Source organism: Dendrobates tinctorius, unplaced genomic scaffold (assembly GCF_039654945.1).
Source record: "Dendrobates tinctorius isolate UK_male_01 unplaced genomic scaffold, ASM3965494v1 ptg000264l, whole genome shotgun sequence".
NCBI classification, from domain to species: Eukaryota; Metazoa; Chordata; class Amphibia; order Anura; family Dendrobatidae; genus Dendrobates; species Dendrobates tinctorius.
The window spans coordinates 1,539,327-1,567,251 of record NW_027361931.1 but is presented as its reverse complement, the minus strand read 5'-3'; the positions used below and the strand labels follow the sequence as shown (position 1 = coordinate 1,567,251).

The 27,925-nt window shown below is 35.4% G+C and overlaps 1 protein-coding gene and 1 long non-coding RNA gene across 7 annotated transcripts in view; one reads left to right on the top strand and one right to left on the bottom strand.

The window, feature by feature from the left end:
• Window positions 1-20,383, bottom strand: part of LOC141069455 (uncharacterized) — a 307,336-nt gene extending 286,953 nt beyond the window's left edge. The window contains exon 1 of the long non-coding RNA XR_012226576.1: window positions 20,176-20,383. This is a non-coding gene — a long non-coding RNA (uncharacterized lncRNA). The remainder of the gene's footprint in view (window positions 1-20,175) is intronic.
• Window positions 20,384-20,439: 56 nt separating this feature from the next.
• Window positions 20,440-27,925, top strand: part of GNMT (glycine N-methyltransferase) — a 500,048-nt gene continuing 492,562 nt past the window's right edge. For 5 of the 6 annotated variants that reach the window (XR_012226573.1, XR_012226572.1, XM_073559002.1 and 2 more), the window contains exon 1: window positions 20,440-20,829. Coding sequence is in view for 3 of the 6 variants with exons in the window: in XM_073559002.1 (XP_073415103.1) it covers window positions 20,624-20,829 (206 nt within the window). In the remaining 3 variants the exon portion in view is untranslated. The remainder of the gene's footprint in view (window positions 20,830-27,925) is intronic. The other variant, XM_073558999.1, reaches the window with a different exon arrangement.

Genomic DNA, 27,925 nt, shown 5'->3' with positions numbered 1-27,925 from the left:
ATAAACAGGTGTATATTATATTCCCTGAGCTTTATAGGAGGGGAATGAACATGAAATATATATAGATAATAGAGGAATGAACACATATCCCATATAAACAGGTGTATATTATATTCCCTGAGCTTTATAGGAGGGGAATGAACATGAAATATATATAGATAATAGAGGAATGAACACATATCCCATATAAACAGGTGTATATTATATTCCCTGAGCTTTATAGGTGGGGAATGAACATGAAATATATATAGATAATAGAGGAATGAACACATATCCCATATATACAGGTGTATATTATATTCCCTGAGCTTTATAGGTGGGGAATGAACATGAAATATATATAGATAATAGAGGAATGAACACATATCCCATATATACAGGTGTATGTTATATTCCCTGAGCTTTATAGGTGGGGAATGAACATGAAATATATATAGATAATAGAGGAATGAACACATATCCCATATATACAGGTGTATATTATATTCCCTGAGCTTTATAGGTGGGGAATGAACATGAAATATATATAGATAATAGAGGAATGATCACATATCCCATATATACAGGTGTATATTATATTCCCTGAGCTTTATAGGTGGGGAATGAACATGAAATATATATAGATAATAGAGGAATGAACACATATCCCATATATACAGGTGTATATTATATTCCCTGAGCTTTATAGGTGGGGAATGAACATGAAATATATATAGATAATAGAGGAATGAACACATATCCCATATATACAGGTGTATATTATATTCCCTGAGCTTTATAGGAGGGGAATGAACATGAAATATATGTAGATAATAGAGGAATGAACACATATCCCATATATACAGGTGTATATTATATTCCCTGAGCTTTATAGGTGAGGAATGAACATGAAATATATGTAGATAATAGAGGAATGAACACATATCCCATATATACAGGTGTATATTATATTCCCTGAGCTTTATAGGTGGGGAATGAACATGAAATATATGTAGATAATAGGGGAATGATCACACATATCCCATATATACAGGTGTATATTATATTCCCTGAGCTTTATAGGTGAGGAATGAACATGAAATATATATAGATAATAGAGGAATGAACACATATCCCATATATACAGGTGTATATTATATTCCCTGAGCTTCCATAGGTGAGGAATGAACATGAAATATATGTAGATAATAGAGGAATGATCACATATCCCATATATACAGGTGTATATTATATTCCCTGAGCTTTATAGGTGAGGAATGAACATGAAATATATATAGATAATAGAGGAATGAACACATATCCCATATATACAGGTGTATATTATATTCCCTGAGCTTTATAGGTGAGGAATGAACATGAAATATATGTAGATAATAGAGGAATGAACACATACCCCATATATACAGGTGTATATTATATTCCCTGAGCTTTATAGGTGGGGAATGAACATGAAATATATGTAGATAATAGAGGATTGAACACATATCCCATATAAACAGGTGTATATTATATTCCCTGAGCTTTATAGGTGAGGAATGAACATGAAATATATATAGATAATAGAGGAATGAACACATATCCCATATATACAGGTGTATATTATATTCCCTGAGCTTTATAGGAGGGGAATGAACATGAAATATATGTAGATAATAGAGGAATGATCACATATCCCATATATACAGGTGTATATTATATTCCCTGTGCTTTATAGGTGAGGAATGAACATGAAATATATGTAGATAATAGAGGAATGAACACATATCCCATATATACAGGTGTATATTATATTCCCTGAGCTTTATAGGAGGGGAATGAACATGAAATATATGTAGATAATAGAGGAATGATCACATATCCCATATATACATGTGTATATTATATTCCCTGAGCTTTATAGGTGAGGAATGAACATGAAATATATGTAGATAATAGAGGAATGATCACATATCCCATATATACAGGTGTATATTATATTCCTTGAGCTTTATAGGTGAGGAATGATCATGTAATATATGTAGATAATAGAGGAATGAGCACATATCCCATATATACAGGTGTATATTATATTCCCTGAGCTTTATAGGTGGGGAATGAAGATGAAATATATGTAGATAATAGAGGAATGAACACATATCCCATATAAACAGGTGTATATTATATTCCCTGAGCTTTATAGGTGGGGAATGAACATGAAATATATGTAGATAATAGAGGAATGATCACATATCCCATATATACAGGTGTATATTATATTCCCTGAGCTTTATAGGAGGGGAATGAACATGAAATATATGTAGATAATAGAGGAATGAACACATATCCCATATATACAGGTGTATATTATATTCCCTGAGCTTTATAGGAGGGGAATGAACATGAAATATATATAGATAATAGAGGAATGATCACATATCCCATATAAACAGGTGTATATTATATTCCCTGAGCTTTATAGGAGTGGAATGAACATGGAATATATGTAGATAATAGAGAAATGAACACATACCCCATATATACAGGTGTTTATTATATTCCCTGAGCTTTATAGGTGGGGAATGAATATGAAATATATGAAGATAATAGAGGAATGAACACATATCGCATATATACAGGTGTATATTATATTCCCTGTGCTTTATAGGAGGGGAATGAACATGAAATATATATAGATAATAGAGGAATGATCACATATCGCATATATACAGGTGTATATTATATTCCCTGTGCTTTATAGGAGGGGAATGAACATGAAATATATATAGATAATAGAGGAATGATCACATATCCCATATATACAGGTGTATATTATATTCCCTGTGCTTTATAGGTGAGGAATGAACATGAAATATATGTAGATAATAGGGGAATGATCACATATTCCATATATACAGGTGTACATTATATTCCCTGAGCTTTATAGGAGGGGAATGAACATGAAATATATGTAGATAATATAGGAATGATCACATATCGCATATAAACAGGTGTATATTATATTCCCTGAGCTTTATAGGAGGGGAATGAACATGAAATATATGTAGATAATAGAGGAATGAACACATATCCCATATATACAGGTGTATATTATATTCCCTGAGCTTTATAGGAGGGGAATGAACATGAAATATATGTAGATAATAGAGGAATGAACACATATCCCATATATACAGGTGTATATTATATTCCCTGAGCTTTATAGGAGGGGAATGAACATGAAATATATATAGATAATAGAGGAATGATCACATATCCCATATAAACAGGTGTATATTATATTCCCTGAGCTTTATAGGAGTGGAATGAACATGGAATATATGTAGATAATAGAGAAATGAACACATACCCCATATATACAGGTGTTTATTATATTCCCTGAGCTTTATAGGTGGGGAATGAATATGAAATATATGAAGATAATAGAGGAATGAACACATATCGCATATATACAGGTGTATATTATATTCCCTGTGCTTTATAGGAGGGGAATGAACATGAAATATATATAGATAATAGAGGAATGATCACATATCGCATATATACAGGTGTATATTATATTCCCTGTGCTTTATAGGTGAGGAATGAACATGAAATATATGTAGATAATAGGGGAATGATCACATATTCCATATATACAGGTGTACATTATATTCCCTGAGCTTTATAGGAGGGGAATGAACATGAAATATATGTAGATAATATAGGAATGATCACATATCGCATATAAACAGGTGTATATTATATTCCCTGAGCTTTATAGGAGGGGAATGAACATGAAATATATGTAGATAATAGAGGAATGAACACATATCCCATATATACAGGTGTATATTATATTCCCTGAGCTTTATAGGAGGGGAATGAACATGAAATATATGTAGATAATAGAGGAATGAACACATATCCCATATATACAGGTGTATATTATATTCCCTGAGCTTTATAGGAGGGGAATGAACATGAAATATATGTAGATAATATAGGAATGATCACATATCGCATATAAACAGGTGTATATTATATTCCCTGAGCTTTATAGGAGGGGAATGAACATGAAATATATGTAGATAATAGAGGAATGAACACATATCCCATATATACAGGTGTATATTATATTCCCTGAGCTTTATAGGAGGGGAATGAACATGAAATATATGTAGATAATAGAGGAATGAACACATATCCCATATATACAGGTGTATATTATATTCCCTGACCTTTATAGGAGGGGAATGAACATGAAATATATGTAGATAATAGAGGAATGAACACATATCCCATATATACAGGTGTATATTATATTCCCTGAGCTTTATAGGAGGGGAATGAACATGAAATATATGTAGATAATAGAGGAATGATCACATATCCCATATAAACAGGTGTATATTATATTCCCTGAGCTTTATAGGAGGGGAATGAACATGAAATATATGTAGATAATAGAGGAATGATCACATATCCCATATAAACAGGTGTATATTATATTCCCTGAGCTTTATAGGAGGGGAATGAACATGAAATATATGTAGATAATAGAGGAATGATCACATATCCCATATATACAGGTGTATATTATATTCCCTGAGCTTTATAGGAGGGGAATGAACATGAAATATATGTAGATAATAGAGGAATGAACACATATCCCATATATACAGGTGTATATTATATTCCTTGAGGTTTATAGGAGGGGAATGAACATGAAATATATGTAGATAATAGAGGAATGATCACATATCGCATATAAACAGGTGTATATTATATTCCCTGAGCTTTATAGGAGGGGAATGAACATGAAATATATGTAGATAATAGAGGAATGAACACATATCCCATATAAACAGGTGTATATTATATTCCCTGAGCTTTATAGGAGGGGAATGAACATGAAATATATATAGATAATAGAGGAATGAACACATACCCCATATAAACAGGTGTATATTATATTCCCTGAGCTTTATAGGAGGGGAATGAACATGAAATATATATAGATAATAGAGGAATGAACACATATCCCATATAAACAGGTGTATAATATATTCCCTGAGCTTTATAGGTGGGGAATGAACATGAAATATATATAGATAATAGAGGAATGAACACATATCCCATATATACAGGTGTATATTATATTCCCTGAGCTTTATAGGTGGGGAATGAACATGAAATATATATAGATAATAGAGGAATGAACACATATCCCATATATACAGGTGTATGTTATATTCCCTGAGCTTTATAGGTGGGGAATGAACATGAAATATATATAGATAATAGAGGAATGAACACATATCCCATATATACAGGTGTATATTATATTCCCTGAGCTTTATAGGTGGGGAATGAACATGAAATATATATAGATAATAGAGGAATGATCACATATCCCATATATACAGGTGTATATTATATTCCCTGAGCTTTATAGGTGGGGAATGAACATGAAATATATATAGATAATAGAGGAATGAACACATATCCCATATATACAGGTGTATATTATATTCCCTGAGCTTTATAGGTGGGGAATGAACATGAAATATATATAGATAATAGAGGAATGAACACATATCCCATATATACAGGTGTATATTATATTCCCTGAGCTTTATAGGAGGGGAATGAACATGAAATATATGTAGATAATAGAGGAATGAACACATATCCCATATAAACAGGTGTATATTATATTCCCTGAGCTTTATAGGAGGGGAATGAACATGAAATATATGTAGATAATAGAGGAATGAACACATACCCCATATAAACAGGTGTATATTATATTCCCTGAGCTTTATAGGAGGGGAATGAACATGAAATATATATAGATAATAGAGGAATGAACACATACCCCATATAAACAGGTGTATATTATATTCCCTGAGCTTTATAGGAGGGGAATGAACATGAAATATATGTAGATAATAGAGGAATGATCACATATCCCATATATACAGGTGTATATTATATTCCCTGAGCTTTATAGGAGGGGAATGAACATGAAATATATGTAGATAATAGAGGAATGAACACATATCCCATATATACAGGTGTATATTATATTCCCTGAGCTTTATAGGAGGGGAATGAACATGAAATATATATAGATAATAGAGGAATGAACACATACCCCATATAAACAGGTGTATATTATATTCCCTGAGCTTTATAGGAGGGGAATGAACATGAAATATATATAGATAATAGAGGAATGAACACATACCCCATATAAACAGGTGTATATTATATTCCCTGAGCTTTATAGGAGGGGAATGAACATGAAATATATGTAGATAATAGAGGAATGAACACATATCCCATATAAACAGGTGTATATTATATTCCCTGAGCTTCATAGGAGGGGAATGAACATGAAATATATATAGATAATAGAGGAATGAACACATACCCCATATAAACAGGTGTATATTATATTCCCTGAGCTTTATAGGAGGGGAATGAACATGAAATATATGTAGATAATAGAGGAATGAACACATACCCCATATAAACAGGTGTATATTATATTCCCTGAGCTTCATAGGAGGGGAATGAACATGAAATATATATAGATAATAGAGGAATGAACACATATCCCATATATACAGGTGTATATTATATTCCCTGAGCTTTATAGGAGGGGAATGAACATGAAATATATGTAGATAAGAGGAATGAACACATATCCCATATATACAGGTGTATATTACATTCCCTGAGCTTTATAGGAGGGGAATGAACATGAAATATATGTAGATAATAGAGGAATGAACACATATCCCATATAAACAGGTGTATATTATATTCCCTGAGCTTCATAGGAGGGGAATGAACATGAAATATATATAGATAATAGAGGAATGAACACATATCCCATATATACAGGTGTATATTATATTCCCTGAGCTTTATAGGAGGGGAATGAACATGAAATATATGTAGATAAGAGGAATGAACACATATCCCATATATACAGGTGTATATTATATTCCCTGAGCTTTATAGGAGGGGAATGAACATGAAATATATGTAGATAATATAGGAATGAACACATATCCCATATAAACAGGTGTATATTATATTCCCTGAGCTTTATAGGAGGGGAATGAACATGAAATATATGTAGATAAGAGGAATGAACACATATCCCATATATACAGGTGTATATTATATTCCCTGAGCTTTATAGGAGGGGAATGAACATGAAATATATGTAGATAAGAGGAATGAACACATATCCCATATATACAGGTGTATATTATATTCCCTGAGCTTTATAGGAGGGGAATGAACATGAAATATATGTAGATAATAGAGGAATGAACACATATCCCATATAAACAGGTGTATATTATATTCCCTGAGCTTCATAGGAGGGGAATGAACATGAAATATATATAGATAATAGAGGAATGAACACATATCCCATATATACAGGTGTATATTATATTCCCTGAGCTTTATAGGAGGGGAATGAACATGAAATATATGTAGATAAGAGGAATGAACACATATCCCATATATACAGGTGTATATTATATTCCCTGAGCTTTATAGGAGGGGAATGAACATGAAATATATGTAGATAATAGAGGAATGAACACATATCCCATATAAACAGGTGTATATTATATTCCCTGAGCTTCATAGGAGGGGAATGAACATGAAATATATATAGATAATAGAGGAATGAACACATATCCCATATAAACAGGTGTATATTATATTCCCTGAGCTTTATAGGAGGGGAATGAACATGAAATATATGTAGATAAGAGGAATGAACACATATCCCATATATACAGGTGTATATTATATTCCCTGAGCTTTATAGGAGGGGAATGAACATGAAATATATGTAGATAATATAGGAATGATCACATATCGCATATAAACAGGTGTATATTATATTCCCTGAGCTTCATAGGAGGGGAATGAACATGAAATATATGTAGATAATAGAGGAATGATCACATATCCCATATATACAGGTGTATATTATATTCCCTGAGCTTTATAGGAGCGGAATGAATATGAAATATATATAGATAATAGAGGAATGATCACATACCCCATATATACAGGTGTATATTATATTCCCTGAGCTTTATAGGAGGGGAATGAACATGAAATATATGTAGATAATAGAGGAATGATCACATACCCCATATATACAGGTGTATATTATATTCCCTGAGCTTTATAGGTGGGGAATGAACATGAAATATATGTAGATAATTGTGGAATGATCACATACCCCATATATACAGTTGTATATTATATTCCCTGAGCTTTATAGGAGGGGAATGAACATGAAATATATATAGATAATAGAGGAATGATCACATATCCCATATATACAGGTGTATATTATATTCCCTGAGCTTTATAGGAGGGGAATGAACATGAAATATATGTAGATAATAGAGGAATGAACACATACCCCATATATACAGGTGTATATTATATTCCCTGAGCTTTATAGGAGGGGAATGAACATGAAATATATATAGATAATAGAGGAATGAACACATATCCCATATATACAGGTGTATATTATATTCCCTGAGCTTTATAGGAGGGGAATGAACATGAAATATATGTAGATAATAGAGGAATGATCACATACCCCATATATACAGGTGTATATTATATTCCCTGAGCTTTATAGGAGGGGAATGAACATGAAATATATATAGATAATAGAGGAATGAACACATATCCCATATATACAGGTGTATATTATATTCCCTGAGCTTTATAGGAGGGGAATGAACATGAAATATATATAGATAATAGAGGAATGAACACATATCCCATATATACAGGTGTATATTATATTCCCTGAGCTTTATAGGAGGGGAATGAACATGAAATATATGTAGATAATAGAGGAATGAACACATATCCCATATATACAGGTGTATATTATATTCCCTGAGCTTTATAGGAGGGGAATGAACTTGAAATATATATAGATAATAGAGGAATGAACACATATCCCATATATACAGGTGTATATTATATTCCCTGTGCTTTATAGGTGAGGAATGAACATGAAATATATGTAGATAATAGAGGAATGATCACATATCCCATATATACAGGTGTATATTATATTCCCTGAACTTTATAGGAGGGGAATGAACATGAAATATATATAGATAATAGAGGAATGAACACATATCCCATATATACAGGTGTATATTATATTCCCTGAGCTTTATAGGTGAGGAATGAACATGAAATATATGTAGATAATAGAGGAATGATCACATATCCCATATATACAGGTGTATATTATATTCCCTGAGCTTTATAGGTGAGGAATGAACATGAAATATATGTAGATAATAGAGGAATGAACACATATCCCATATATACAGGTGTATATTATATTCCCTGAGCTTTATAGGAGGGGAATGAACATGAAATATATGTAGATAATAGAGGAATGAACACATACCCCATATATACAGGTGTATATTATATTCCCTGAGCTTTATAGGTGGGGAATGAACATGAAATATATGTAGATAATAGAGGAATGAACACATACCCCATATATACAGGTGTATATTATATTCCCTGAGCTTTATAGGAGGGGAATGAACATGAAATATATGTAGATAATAGAGGAATGAACACATATCCCATATATACAGGTGTATATTATATTCCCTGAGCTTTATAGGAGGGGAATGAACATGAAATATATGTAGATAATAGAGGAATGATCACATATCCCATATATACAGGTGTATATTATATTCCCTGAGCTTTATAGGAGGGGAATAAACATGAAATATATGTAGATAATAGAGGAATGAACACATATCCCATATATACAGGTGTATATTATATTCCCTGAGCTTTATAGGAGGGGAATGAACATGAAATATATGTAGATAATAGAGGAATGAACACATATCCCATATATACAGGTGTATATTATATTCCCTGAGCTTTATAGGTGGGGAATGAAGATGAAATATATATAGATAATAGAGGAATGAACACATACCCCATATATACAGGTGTATATTATATTCCCTGAGCTTTATAGGAGGGGAATGAACATGAAATATATGTAGATAATAGAGGAATGATCACATATCCCATATATACAGGTGTATATTATATTCCCTGAGCTTTATAGGTGAGGAATGAACATGAAATATATGTAGATAATAGAGGAATGATCACATATCCCATATATACAGGTGTATATTATATTCCCTGTGCTTTATAGGTGAGGAATGAACATGAAATATATGTAGATAATAGAGGAATGAACACATACCCCATATATACAGGTGTATATTATATTCTCTGAGCTATATAGGTGGGGAATGAACATGAAATATATGTAGATAATAGAGGAATGATCACATATCCCATATATACAGGTGTATATTATATTCCCTGTGCTTTATAGGTGAGGAATGAACATGAAATATATGTAGATAATAGAGGAATGAACACATACCCCATATATAGACTCTCCACTCTACTCTCAAGATCACATCTCACCACCTGTGCACTCGACCCGATCCCATCCCACTTCATCCCAAACCTCACCACAGTCTTCATCCCAACCCTAACCCATCTCTTCAACCTATCACTAACAACTGGTGTTTTCCCCTCAAGCTTTAAACATGCCTCCATCACACCTATCCTCAAAAAGCCCTCTCTTGACCCATCCTCTGTATCTAGCTATCGCCCTATATCACTTCTCCCCTATGCCTCCAAGCTACTGGAACAACACGTCTACCTTGAACTGTCCTCCCATCTCTCTTCTTGCTCCCTCTTCGACCGCTTACAATCTGGCTTCCGGTCACACCACTCCACTGAAACTGCCCTTACTAAGGTCACCAATGACCTCTTAACTGCCAAGAGCAAGCGACACTACTCTGTCCTCCTCCTCCTGGACCTGTCGGCTGCCTTTGACACAGTGGACCATTCCCTATTATTACAGACCCTCTCATCCCTCGGCATCACAGACTTGGCCCTCTCCTGGATCTCATCATACCTAACAGACCGGACATTCAGCGTCTCCCACTCACACACCACCTCCTCACCTCGCCCCCTATCTGTCGGAGTCCCACAAGGTTCAGTCCTAGGGCCCCTGCTGTTCTCTATTTACACCTTTGGCCTGGGACAGCTCATAGAATCTCATGGCTTTCAGTATCATCTTTATGCTGATGACACACAGATCTACATCTCTGGACCAGATATCACCTCCCTACTAACCAGAATCCCTCAATGTCTGTCCACTATTTCATCCTTCTTCTCCACTAGATATCTGAAACTCAACATGGACAAAACAGAATTCATCATCTTTCCCCCATCTCACGTGACCCCCCCTACGAACCTATCAATTACAGTAAATGACTGCCCACTCTCCCCAGTCCCACAAGCTCGCTGCCTCGGAGTAATCCTTGATGCTGATCTCTCCTTCAAACCACATATTCAAACCCTTTCCACTTCCTGACGACTTCAACTCAAAAATATTTCACGCATCCGTTCATTCCTCACCCAAGAATCTGCAAAAACCCTAGTCCATGCCCTCATCATCTCTCGCCTTGACTACTGCAACCTCATGCTCTGCGGCCTCCCCTCAAACACTCTCGCACCCCTCCAATCTATTCTAAACTCTGCTGCCCGACTAATCCACCTGTCCCCCCGCTATTCCCCAGCTTCTCCCCTCTGTCAATCCCTTCACTGGCTCCCAATTGCCCAGAGACTCCATTACAAAACCCTAACCATGACATACAAAGCCATCCACAACTTGTCTCCTCCATACATCTGTGACCTCGTCTCCCGGTACTTTCCTGCACGCAACCTCCGATCCTCACAAGATCTCCTTCTCTACTCCCCTCTTATCTCCTCTTCCCACAATCGCATACAAGATTTCTCTCGCGCATCACCCCTACTCTGGAACTCTCTACCACAACATATCAGACTCTCACCTACCATCGAAACCTTCAAAAAGAGCCTGAAGACCCACCTCTTCCGACAAGCCTATAACCTGCAGTAACCACCAATCGACCAAACCGCTGCACGACCAGCTCTACCCTCGCCTACTGTATTATCACCCATCCCTTGAAGATTGTGAGCCCTCGCGGGCAGGGTCCTCTCTCCTCCTGTACCAGTTATGACTTGTATTGTTTAAGATTATTGTACTTGTTTTTATGTATACCCCTCCTTACATGTAAAGCGCCATGGAATAAATGGCGCTAGAACAATAAATAATAATAATAATAATAATAATAATATATACAGGTGTATATTATATTCTCTGAGCTTTATAGGTGGGGAATGAACATGAAATATATGTAGATAATAGAGGAATGATCACATATCCCATATAAACAGGTGTATATTATATTCCCTGAGCTTTATAGGTGAGGAATGAACATGAAATATATATAGATAATAGAGGAATGAACACATATCCCATATATACAGGTGTATATTATATTCCCTGAGCTTTATAGGAGGGGAATGAACATGAAATATATGTAGATAAGAGGAATGAACACATATCCCATATATACAGGTGTATATTATATTCCCTGAGCTTTATAGGTGGGGAATTAACATGAAATATATATAGATAATAGAGGAATGATCACATATCCCATATATACAGGTGTATATTATATTCCCTGAGCTTTATAGGTGGGGAATGAACATGGAATATATATAGATAATAGAGGAATGATCACATATCGCATATATACAGGTGTATATTATATTCCCTGAGCTTTATAGGTGAGGAATGAACATGAAATATATATAGATAATAGAGGAATGATCACATATCCCATATATACAGGTGTATATTATATTCCCTGAGCTTTATAGGTGGGGAATGAACATGAAATATATATAGATAATAGAGGAATGATCACATATCCCATATATACAGGTGTATATTATATTCCCTGAGCTTTATAGGTGAGGAATGAACATGAAATATATATAGATAATAGAGGAATGATCACATATCCCATATATACAGGTGTATATTATATTCCCTGAGCTTTATAGGTGAGGAATGAACATGAAATATATATAGATAATAGAGGAATGATCACATATCCCATATATACAGGTGTATATTATATTCCCTGAGCTTTATAGGAGGGGAATGAACATGAAATATATATAGATAATAGAGGAATGATCACATATCCCATATATACAGGTGTATATTATATTCCCTGAGCTTTATAGGTGAGGAATGAACATGAAATATATATAGATAATAGAGGAATGATCACATATCCCATATATACAGGTGTATATTATATTCCCTGAGCTTTATAGGTGAGGAATGAACATGAAATATATATAGATAATAGAGGAATGATCACATATCCCATATATACAGGTGTATATTATATTCCCTGAGCTTTATAGGTGAGGAATGAACATGAAATATATATAGATAATAGAGGAATGATCACATATCCCATATATACAGGTGTATATTATATTCCCTGAGCTTTATAGGTGAGGAATGAACATGAAATATATATAGATAATAGGGGAATGATCACATATCCCATATATACAGGTGTATATTATATTCCCTGAGCTTTATAGGTGAGGAATGAACATGAAATATATATAGATAATAGGGGAATGATCACATATCCCATATATACAGGTGTATATTATATTCCCTGAGCTTTATAGGAGGGGAATGAACATGAAATATATGTAGATAATAGAGGAATGATCACATATCCCATATATACAGGTGTATATTATATTCCCTGAGCTTTATAGGTGAGGAATGAACATGAAATATATATAGATAATAGAGGAATGATCACATATCCCATATATACAGGTGTATATTATATTCCCTGAGCTTTATAGGTGAGGAATGAACATGAAATATTTGTAGATAATAGAGGAATGAACACATATCCCATATATACAGGTGTATATTATATTCCCTGAGCTTTATAGGTGGGGAATGAACATGAAATATATGTAGATAATAGGGGAATGATCACATATCCCATATATACAGGTGTATATTATATTCCCTGTGCTTTATAGGTGAGGAATGAACATGAAATATATGTAGATAATAGAGGAATGAACACATATCCCATATATACAGGTGTATATTATATTCCCTGAGCTTTATAGGTGAGGAATGAACATGAAATATATGTAGATAATAGGGGAATGATCACATATCCCATATATACAGGTGTATATTATATTCCCTGTGCTTTATAGGTGAGGAATGAACATGAAATATATGTAGATAATAGGAGAATGATCACATATCCCATATATACAGGTGTATATTATATTCCCTGAGCTTTATAGGTGAGGAATGAACATGAAATATATATAGATAATAGGGGAATGATCACATATCCCATATATACAGGTGTATATTATATTCCCTGTGCTTTATAGGTGAGGAATGAACATGAAATATATGTAGATAATAGAGGAATGAACACATATCCCATATATACAGGTGTATATTATATTCCCTGAGCTTTATAGGTGGGGAATGAACATGAAATATATGTAGATAATAGGGGAATGATCACATATCCCATATATACAGGTGTATATTATATTCCCTGTGCTTTATAGGTGAGGAATGAACATGAAATATATGTAGATAATAGAGGAATGATCACATATCCCATATATACAGGTGTATATTATATTCCCTGTGCTTTATAGGTGGGGAATGAACATGAAATATATGTAGATAATAGAGGAATGAACACATATCCCATATATACAGGTGTATATTATATTCCCTGAGCTTTATAGGAGGGGAATGAACATGAAATATATATAGATAATAGAGGAATGAACACATATCCCATATAAACAGGTGTATATTATATTCCCTGAGCTTTATAGGTGGGGAATGAACATGAAATATATGTAGATAATAGGGGAATGATCACATATCCCATATAAACAGGTGTATATTATATTCCCTGAGCTTTTTAGGTGGGGAATGAACATGAAATATATGTAGATAATAGAGGAATGAACACATATCCCATATAAACAGGTGTATATTATATTCCCTGTGCTTTATAGGTGAGGAATGAACATGAAATATATGTAGATAATAGGGGAATGATCACATATCCCATATATACAGGTGTATATTATATTCCCTGAGCTTTTTAGGTGGGGAATGAACATGAAATATATGTAGATAATAGAGGAATGATCACATATCCCATATATACAGGTGTATATTATATTCCCTGTGCTTTATAGGAGGGGAATGAACATGAAATATATATAGATAATAGAGGAATGAACACATATCCCATATAAACAGGTGTATATTATATTCCCTGAGCTTTATAGGTGGGGAATGAACATGAAATATATGTAGATAATAGAGGAATGATCACATATCCCATATATACAGGTGTATATTATATTCCCTGAGCTTTATAGGTGAGGAATGAACATGAAATATATGTAGATAATAGAGGAATGATCACATATCCCATATATACAGGTGTATATTATATTCCCTGAGCTTTATAGGTGAGGAATGAACATGAAATATATGTAGATAATAGAGGAATGATCACATATCCCATATATACAGGTGTATATTATATTCCCTGAGCTTTATAGGTGAGGAATGAACATGAAATATATGTAGATAATAGAGGAATGATCACATATCCCATATATACAGGTGTATATTATATTCCCTGAGCTTTATAGGTGGGGAATGAATATGAAATATATATATAGATAATAGAGGAATGATCACATATCCCATATATACAGGTGTATATTATATTCCCTGAGCTTTATAGGTGAGGAATGAACATGGAATATATGTAGATAATAGAGGAATGATCACATATCCCATATATACAGGTGTATATTATATTCCCTGAGCTTTATAGGTGGGGAATGAACATGAAATATATGTAGATAATAGAGGAATGATCACAGATCCCATATATACAGGTGTATATTATATTCCCTGAGCTTTATAGGTGGGGAATGAACATGAAATATATGTAGATAATAGAGGAATGATCACAGATCCCATATATACAGGTGTATATTATATTCCCTGAGCTTTATAGGTGGGGAATGAACATGAAATATATGTAGATAATAGAGGAATGAACACATCCCATATATACAGGTGTATATTATATTCCCTGAGCTTTATAGGTGAGGAATGAACATGGAATATATGTAGATAAGAGGAATGAACACATATCCCATATATACAGGTGTATATTATATTCCCTGTGCTTTATAGGAGGGGAATGAACATGAAATATATGTAGATAATAGAGGAATGATCACATATCCCATATATACAGGTGTATATTATATTCCCTGTGCTTTATAGGAGGGGAATGAACATGAAATATATGTAGATAATAGGGGAATGAACACATATCCCATATATACAGGTGTATATTATATTCCCTGAGCTTTATAGGTGGGGAATGAACATGAAATATATGTAGATAATAGAGGAATGATCACACATCCCATATATACAGGTGTATATTATATTCCCTGAGCTTTATAGGTGGGGAATGAACATGAAATATATGTAGATAATAGAGGAATGAACACATATCCCATATATACAGGTGTATATTATATTCCCTGAGCTTTATAGGTGAGGAATGAACATGAAATATATGTAGATAATAGAGGAATGAACACACATACCATATATACAGGTGTATATTATATTCCCTGAGCTTTATAGGTGGGGAATGAACATGAAATATATGTAGATAATAGAGGAATGATCACATATCCCATATATACAGGTGTATATTATATTCCCTGATCTTTATAGGTGGGGAATGAACATGAAATATATATAGATAATAGAGGAATGAACACATATCCCATATATACAGGTGTATATTATATTCCCTGAGCTTTATAGGTGGGGAATGAACATGAAATATATGTAGATAATAGAGGAATGATCACATATCCCATATATACAGGTGTATATTATATTCCCTGATCTTTATAGGTGGGGAATGAACATGAAATATATATAGATAATAGAGGAATGAACACATATCCCATATATACAGGTGTATATTATATTCCCTGAGCTTTATAGGTGGGGAATGAATATGAAATATATATAGATAATAGAGGAATGATCACATATCCCATATATACAGGTGTATATTATATTCCCTGAGCTTTATAGGTGGGGAATGAATATGAAATATATATAGATAATAGAGGAATGATGACATATCCCATATATACAGGTGTATATTATATTCCCTGAGCTTTATAGGTGGGGAATGAATATGAAATATATATAGATAATAGAGGAATGATGACATATCCCATATATACAGGTGTATATTATATTCCCTGAGCTTTATAGGTGAGGAATGAACATGAAATATATATAGATAATAGAGGAATGATGACATATCCCATATATACAGGTGTATATTATATTCCCTGAGCTTTATAGGTGGGGAATGAATATGAAATATATATAGATAATAGAGGAATGATGACATATCCAATATATACAGGTGTATATTATATTCCCTGAGCTTTATAGGTGATGAATGAACATGAAATATATATAGATAATAGAGGAATGATCACATATCCCATATAAACAGGTGTATATTATATTCCCTGAGCTTTATAGGTGAGGAATGAACATGGAATATATGTAGATAAGAGGAATGAACACATATCCCATATATACAGGTGTATATTATATTCCCTGAGCTTTATAGGAGGGGAATGAACATGAAATATATGTAGATAATAGAGGAATGATCACATATCCCATATATACAGGTGTATATTATATTCCCTGAGCTTTATAGGTGAGGAATGAACATGAAATATATGTAGATAATAGAGGAATGATCACATATCCCATATATACAGGTGTATATTATATTCCCTGAGCTTTATAGGTGGGGAATGAATATGAAATATATGTAGATAATAGAGGAATGATCACATATCCCATATATACAGGTGTATATTATATTCCCTGTGCTTTATAGGAGGGGAATGAACATGAAATATATGTAGATAATAGAGGAATGAACACATATCCCATATATACAGGTGTATATTATATTCCCTGAGCTTTATAGGTGAGGAATGAACATGAAATATATGTAGATAATAGAGGAATGATCACATATCCCATATATACAGGTGTATATTATATTCCCTGAGCTTTATAGGTGAGGAATGAACATGAAATATATGTAGATAATAGGGGAATGATCACATATCCCATATATACAGGTGTATATTATATTCCTTGAGCTTTATAGGTGAGGAATGAATATGAAATATATATAGATAATAGAGGAATGATCACATATCCCATATATACAGGTGTATATTATATTCCCTGAGCTTTATAGGTGGGGAATGAATATGAAATATATATAGATAATAGAGGAATGATCACATATCCCATATATACAGGTGTATATTATATTCCCTGAGCTTTATAGGTGGGGAATGAATATGAAATATATGTAGATAATAGAGGAATGATCACATATCCCATATATACAGGTGTATATTATATTCCCTGAGCTTTATAGGTGAGGAATGAATATGAAATATATATAGATAATAGAGGAATGATCACATATCCCATATATACAGGTGTATATTATATTCCCTGAGCTTTATAGGTGGGGAATGAACATGAAATATATATAGATAATAGAGGAATGATCACATACCCCATATATACAGGTGCATATTATATTCCCTGAGCTTTATAGGTGAGGAATGAATATGGAATATATGTAGATAAGAGGAATGAACACATATCCCATATATACAGGTGTATATTATATTCCCTGAGCTTTATAGGTGGGGAATGAACATGAAATATATGTAGATAATAGAGGAATGATCACATATCCCATATATACAGGTGTATATTATATTCCCTGAGCTTTATAGGTGGGGAATGAATATGAAATATATGTAGATAATAGGGGAATGATCACATATCCCATATATACAGGTGTATATTATATTCCCTGAGCTTTATAGGTGGGGAATGAATATGAAATATATGTAGATAATAGAGGAATGAACACACATCCCATATATACAGGTGTATATTATATTCCCTGAGCTTTATAGGTGGGGAATGAACATGAAATATATATAGATAATAGAGGAATGATCACATATCCCATATATACAGGTGTATATTATATTCCCTGAGCTTTATAGGTGGGGAATGAACATGAAATATATGTAGATAATAGAGGAATGATCACATACCCCATATATACAGGTGTATATTATATTCCCTGAGCTTTATAGGAGGGGAATGAACATGAAATATATGTAGATAATAGAGGAATGATCACATACCCCATATATACAGGTGTATATTATACTCCCTGAGCTTTATAGGTGAGGAATGAACATGAAATATATATAGATAATAGAGGAATGAACACATATCCCATATATACAGGTGTATATTATATTCCCTGTGCTTTATAGGTGGGGAATGAAGATGAAATATATATAGATAATAGGGGAATGATCACATATCCCATATATACAGGTGTATATTATATTCCCTGAGCTTTATAGGAGGGGAATGAAGATGAAATATATATAGATAATAGAGGAATGAACACATATCCCATATATACAGGTGTATATTATATTCCCTGAGCTTTATAGGAGGGGAATGAACATGAAATATATGTAGATAATAGAGGAATGATCACATACCCCATATATACAGGTGTATATTATATTCCCTGAGCTTTATAGGTGGGGAATGAAGATGAAATATATATAGATAATAGAGGAATGAACACATATCCCATATATACAGGTGTATATTATATTCCCTGAGCTTTATAGGTGGGGAATGAACATGAAATATATGTAGATAATAGAGGAATGATCACATACCCCATATATACAGGTGTATATTATATTCCCTGAGCTTTATAGGTGGGGAATGAAGATGAAATATATATAGATAATAGAGGAATGAACACATATCCCATATATACAGGTGTATATTATATTCCCTGAGCTTTATAGGTGGGGAATGAACATGAAATATATATAGATAATAGAGGAATGATCACATACCCCATATATACAGGTGTATATTATATTCCCTGAGCTTTATAGGTGGGGAATGAAGATGGAATATATGTAGACTACTTGCCACCCTCCATCTTCTGTCTCCTCACAGTGAGGACGTATACACCAGGCTGAGGCCGCTGCTGACCTGGGCTGACGGGACAAGTCCTCACTGGAGCTTTGCTCTCCACCTCTGTGAGATTACTTGTGATTGGCTGCGGGGGAGGTGTGACACTTGTGGGACGTTGTGCAGCTGTGTGTTTGGGCACAGCCGGTGATCCGGGTGGGGGAGTCAGACGTGTCTGTGCAGGGATTGGTGCAGACACTGTGTGTTTTCAGCGTGTAGTCCTCTGCTGACACTGCAGACCGTGGCCCGTCCCATCCACACCCGCTGTATAACGGTGCCTGGCACTGACCTCAGGTAGAACGTGTCACGTCGCTCGCAGGTGAAGCCATGGTGGACAGTGTGTACCGCACCCGGTCGTTAGGGGTGGCCGCTGAAGGCCTTCCCGACCAGTATGCGGACGGGCGAGCAGCTCGTGTCTGGCATCACTACATCGGAGACAAGAGAGGCCGCACAGACGAATATCGCACCTGGATCCTCAGCCTGCTCCGCCAACATGGCTGCCAGACGGTGGTGGACGTGGCCTGTGGCACTGGGTGAGCTGCACACTGAGAGAGGGGGACAGAGGCGGCCTGAAGGGCAGGGGCCATCATGTACCACAATGGCCAGAGGCTAGAAAACAGCCGAGGTCCGTACACACAAATCCCCAGAGCTACTTACCTGACATACATCGCTCTGACACATACAGTAGTGCAGTACACGGCTCCATCATCCTGTATTATCAGTAATACACGGCTCCATCATCCTGTATTATCAGTAATACTCTGCTCCATCATCCTGTATTATCAGTAATACTCTGCTCCATCATCCTGTATTATCAGTAATACTCTGCTCCATCATCCTGTATTATCAGTAATACACTGCCCCATCATCCTGTATTATCAGTAATACACTGCTCCATCATCCTGTATTATCAGTAATACACTGCTCCATCATCCTGTATTGTCAGTAATACTCTGCTCCATCATCCTGTATTGTCAGTAATACACTGCCCCGTCATCCTGTATTATCAGTAATACTCTGCTCCATCATCCTGTATTATCAGTAATACTCTGCCCCATCATCCTGTATTATCAGTAATACACTGCCCCATCATCCTGTATTATCAGTAATACACTGCTCCATCATCCTGTATTATCAGTAATACACTGCTCCATCATCCTGTATTGTCAGTAATACTCTGCTCCATCATCCTGTATTATCAGTAATACACTGCCCCGTCATCCTGTATTATCAGTAATACTCTGCCCCATCATCCTGTATTATCAGTAATACACTGCTCCATCATCCTGTATTATCAGTAATACTCTGCCCCATCATCCTGTATTATCAGTAATACTCTGCTCCGTCATCCTGTATTATCAGTAATACTCTGCTCCATCATCCTGTATTATCAGTAATACTCTGCTCCATCATCCTGTATTATCAGTAATATTCTGCTCCATCATCCTGTATTATCAGTAATACACTGCCCCGTCATCCTGTATTATCAGTAATACACTGCTCCATCATCCTGTATTATCAGTAATACACTGCTCCATCATCCTGTATTATCAGTAATACACTGCTCCATCATCCTGTATTATCAGTAATACACTGCTCCATCATCCTGTATTATCAGTAATACACTGCCACATCATCCTGTATTATCAGTAATACACTGCCCCATCATCCTGTATTATCAGTAATACACTGCCCCATCATCCTGTATTATCAGTAATACACTGCCCCATCATCCTGTATTATCAGTAATACACTGCCCCATCATCCTGTATTATCAGTAATACTCTGCTCCATCATCCTGTATTATCAGTAATACACTGCTCCATCATCCTGTATTATCAGTAATACTCTGCTCCATCATCCTGTATTATCAGTAATACACTGCCCCGTCATCCTGTATTATCAGTAATACACTGCTCCGTCATCCTGTATTATCAGTAATACACTGCCCCGTCATCCTGTATTATCAGTAATACACTGCCCCATCATCCTGTATTATCAGTAATACTCTGCCCCATCATCCTGTATTATCAGTAATACACTGCTCCATCATCCTGTATTATCAGTAATACTCTGCTCCGTCATCCTGTATTATCAGTAATACTCTGCTCCGTCATCCTGTATTATCAGTAATACTCTGCTCCGTCATCCTGTATTATCAGTAATACTCTGCTCCATCATCCTGTATTATCAGTAATACACTGCCCCGTCATCCTGTATTATCAGTAATACACTGCTCCATCATCCTGTATTATCAGTAATACACTGCTCCATCATCCTGTATTATCAGTAATACACTGCTCCATCATCCTGTATTATCAGTAATACACTGCTCCATCATCCTGTATTATCAGTAATACACTGCCACATCATCCTGTATTATCAGTAATACACTGCCCCATCATCCTGTATTATCAGTAATACACTGCCCCATCATCCTGTATTATCAGTAATACACGGCTCCATCATCCTGTATTATCAGTAATACTCTGCTCCATCATCCTGTATTATCAGTAATACTCTGCTCCATCATCCTGTATTATCAGTAATACTCTGCTCCATCATCCTGTATTATCAGTAATACACTGCCCCATCATCCTGTATTATCAGTAATACACTGCTCCATCATCCTGTATTATCAGTAATACACTGCTCCATCATCCTGTATTGTCAGTAATACTCTGCTCCATCATCCTGTATTGTCAGTAATACACTGCCCCGTCATCCTGTATTATCAGTAATACTCTGCTCCATCATCCTGTATTATCAGTAATACTCTGCCCCATCATCCTGTATTATCAGTAATACACTGCCCCATCATCCTGTATTATCAGTAATACACTGCTCCATCATCCTGTATTATCAGTAATACACTGCTCCATCATCCTGTATTGTCAGTAATACTCTGCTCCATCATCCTGTATTATCAGTAATACACTGCCCCGTCATCCTGTATTATCAGTAATACTCTGCCCCATCATCCTGTATTATCAGTAATACACTGCTCCATCATCCTGTATTATCAGTAATACTCTGCCCCATCATCCTGTATTATCAGTAATACTCTGCTCCGTCATCCTGTATTATCAGTAATACTCTGCTCCATCATCCTGTATTATCAGTAATACTCTGCTCCATCATCCTGTATTATCAGTAATATTCTGCTCCATCATCCTGTATTATCAGTAATACACTGCCCCGTCATCCTGTATTATCAGTAATACACTGCTCCATCATCCTGTATTATCAGTAATACACTGCTCCATCATCCTGTATTATCAGTAATACACTGCTCCATCATCCTGTATTATCAGTAATACACTGCTCCATCATCCTGTATTATCAGTAATACACTGCCACATCATCCTGTATTATCAGTAATACACTGCCCCATCATCCTGTATTATCAGTAATACACTGCCCCATCATCCTGTATTATCAGTAATACACTGCCCCATCATCCTGTATTATCAGTAATACACTGCCCCATCATCCTGTATTATCAGTAATACTCTGCTCCATCATCCTGTATTATCAGTAATACACTGCTCCATCATCCTGTATTATCAGTAATACTCTGCTCCATCATCCTGTATTATCAGTAATACACTGCCCCGTCATCCTGTATTATCAGTAATACACTGCTCCGTCATCCTGTATTATCAGTAATACACTGCCCCGTCATCCTGTATTATCAGTAATACACTGCCCCATCATCCTGTATTATCAGTAATACTCTGCCCCATCATCCTGTATTATCAGTAATACACTGCTCCATCATCCTGTATTATCAGTAATACTCTGCTCCGTCATCCTGTATTATCAGTAATACTCTGCTCCGTCATCCTGTATTATCAGTAATACTCTGCTCCGTCATCCTGTATTATCAGTAATACTCTGCTCCATCATCCTGTATTATCAGTAATACACTGCCCCGTCATCCTGTATTATCAGTAATACACTGCTCCATCATCCTGTATTATCAGTAATACACTGCTCCATCATCCTGTATTATCAGTAATACACTGCTCCATCATCCTGTATTATCAGTAATACACTGCCACATCATCCTGTATTATCAGTAATACACTGCCCCATCATCCTGTATTATCAGTAATACACTGCCCCATCATCCTGTATTATCAGTAATACACTGCCCCATCATCCTGTATTATCAGTAATACTCTGCTCCATCATCCTGTATTATCAGTAATACACTGCTCCATCATCCTGTATTATCAGTAATACACTGCTCCATCATCCTGTATTATCAGTAATACACTGCTCCATCATCCTGTATTATCAGTAATACACTGCTCCATCATCCTGTATTATCAGTAATACACTGCCCCGTCATCCTGTATTATCAGTAATACACTGCTCCATCATCCTGTATTGTCAGTAATACACTGCCCCATCATCCTGTATTATCAGTAATACAATGCCCCATCATCCTGTATTATCAGTAATACACGGCTCCATCATCCTGTATTATCAGTAATACTCTGCCCCATCATCCTGTATTATCAGTAATACACTGCCCCATCATCCTGTATTATCAGTAATACTCTGCCCCATCATCCTGTATTATCAGTAATACACTGCTCCATCATCCTGTATTATCAGTAATACACTGCTCCATCATCCTGTATTATCAGTAATACACTGCTCCATCATCCTGTATTATCAGTAATACACTGCTCCATCATCCTGTATTATCAGTAATACACTGCTCCATCATCCTGTATTATCAGTAATACTCTGCCCCATCATCCTGTATTATCAGTAATACACTGCCCCATTATCCTGTATTATCAGTAATACTCTGCCCCATCATCCTGTATTATCAGTAATACACTGCCACATCATGGTGTATTATCAGTAATACACTGCCCCATCATCCTGTATTATCAGTAATACACTGCTCCATCATCCTGTATTATCAGTAATACACTGCTCCATCATCCTGTATTATCATTAATACACTGCCCCATCATCCTGTATTATCATTAATACACTGCCCCATCATCCTGTATTATCAGTAATACTCTGCCCCATCATCCTGTATTATCATTAATACACTGCCCCATCATCCTGTATTATCAGTAATACACTGCCACATCATCCTGTATTATCAGTAATACTCTGCCCCATCATCCTGTATTATCAGTAATACACTGCCCCATCATCCTGTTTTATCAGTAATACTCTGCCCCATCATCCTGTATTATCAGTAATACACTGCCACATCATGGTGTATTATCAGTAATACACTGCCCCATCATCCTGTATTATCAGTAATACACTGCTCCATCATCCTGTATTATCAGTAATACTCTGCCCCATCATCCTGTATTATCAGTAATACACTGCTCCATCATCCTGTATTATCAGTAATACACTGCCCCATCATCCTGTATTATCAGTAATACACTGCCCCATCATCCTGTATTATCAGTAATACACTGCTCCATCATCCTGTATTATCAGTAATACACTGCTCCATCATCCTGTATTATCATTAATACACTGCCCCATCATCCTGTATTATCATTAATACACTGCCCCATCATCCTGTATTATCAGTAATACACTGCCCCATCATCCTGTATTATCAGTAATACTCTGCCCCATCATCCTGTATTATCAGTAATACACTGCCCCATCATCCTGTATTATCAGTAATACACTGCCACATCATGGTGTATTATCAGTAATACACTGCCCCATCATCCTGTATTATCAGTAATACACTGCTCCATCATCCTGTATTATCAGTAATACACTGCTCCATCATCCTGTATTATCAGTTATACACTGCTCCATCATCCTGTATTATCAGTAATACACTGCCACATCATGGTGTATTATCAGTAATACACTGCCCCATCATCCTGTATTATCAGTAATACACTGCTCCATCATCCTGTATTATCAGTAATACACTGCTCCATCATCCTGTATTATCAGTTATACACTGCCCCATCATCCTGTATTATCAGTAATACTCTGCCCCATCATCCTGTATTATCAGTAATACACTGCCCCATCATCCTGTATTATCAGTAATACACTGCCACATCATGGTGTATTATCAGTAATACACTGCTCCATCATCCTGTATTATCAGTAATACACTGCTCCATCATCCTGTATTATCAGTAATACACTGCTCCATCATCCTGTATTATCAGTAATACACTGCCACATCATCCTGTATTATCAGTAATACTCTGCCCCATCATCCTGTATTATCAGTAATACACTGCCACATCATCCTGTATTATCAGTAATACTCTGCCCCATCATCCTGTATTATCATTAATACACTGCCCCATCATCCTGTATTATCAGTAATACACTGCTCCATCATCCTGTATTATCAGTAATACTCTGCCCCATCATCCTGTATTATCAGTAATACACTGCCACATCATCCTGTATTATCAGTAATACTCTGCCCCATCATCCTGTATTATCATTAATACACTGCCCCATCATCCTGTATTATCAGTAATACACTGCCACATCATCCTGTATTATCAGTAATACTCTGCCCCATCATCCTGTATTATCAGTAATACACTGCTCCATCATCCTGTATTATCAGTAATACACTGCCCCATCATCCTGTATTATCAGTAATACACTGCTCCATCATCCTGTATTATCAGTAATACTCTGCTCCATCATCCTGTATTATCAGTAATACTCTGCCCCATTATCCTGTATTATCAGTAATACTCTGCCCCATCATCCTGTATTATCAGTAATACACTGCCACATCATGGTGTATTATCAGTAATACACTGCCCCATCATCCTGTATTATCAGTAATACACTGCTCCATCATCCTGTATTATCAGTAATACACTGCCCCATCATCCTGTATTATCAGTAATACACTGCTCCATCATCCTGTATTATCAGTAATACACTGCTCCATCATCCTGTATTATCATTAATACACTGCCCCATCATCCTGTATTATCATTAATACACTGCCCCATCATCCTGTATTATCAGTAATACACTGCCACATCATCCTGTATTATCAGTAATACACTGCCCCATCATCCTGTATTATCATTAATACACTGCCCCATCATCCTGTATTATCAGTAATACACTGCCACATCATCCTGTATTATCAGTAATACTCTGCCCCATCATCCTGTATTATCAGTAATACACTGCCCCATCATCCTGTTTTATCAGTAATACTCTGCCCCATCATCCTGTATTATCAGTAATACACTGCCACATCATGGTGTATTATCAGTAATACACTGCCCCATCATCCTGTATTATCAGTAATACACTGCCCCATCATCCTGTATTATCAGTAATACACTGCTCCATCATCCTGTATTATCAGTAATACACTGCCCCATCATCCTGTATTATCAGTAATACACTGCTCCATCATCCTGTATTATCAGTAATACACTGCTCCATCATCCTGTATTATCATTAATACACTGCCCCATCATCCTGTATTATCATTAATACACTGCCCCATCATCCTGTATTATCAGTAATACACTGCCACATCATCCTGTATTATCAGTAATACACTGCCCCATCATCCTGTATTATCATTAATACACTGCCACATCATCCTGTATT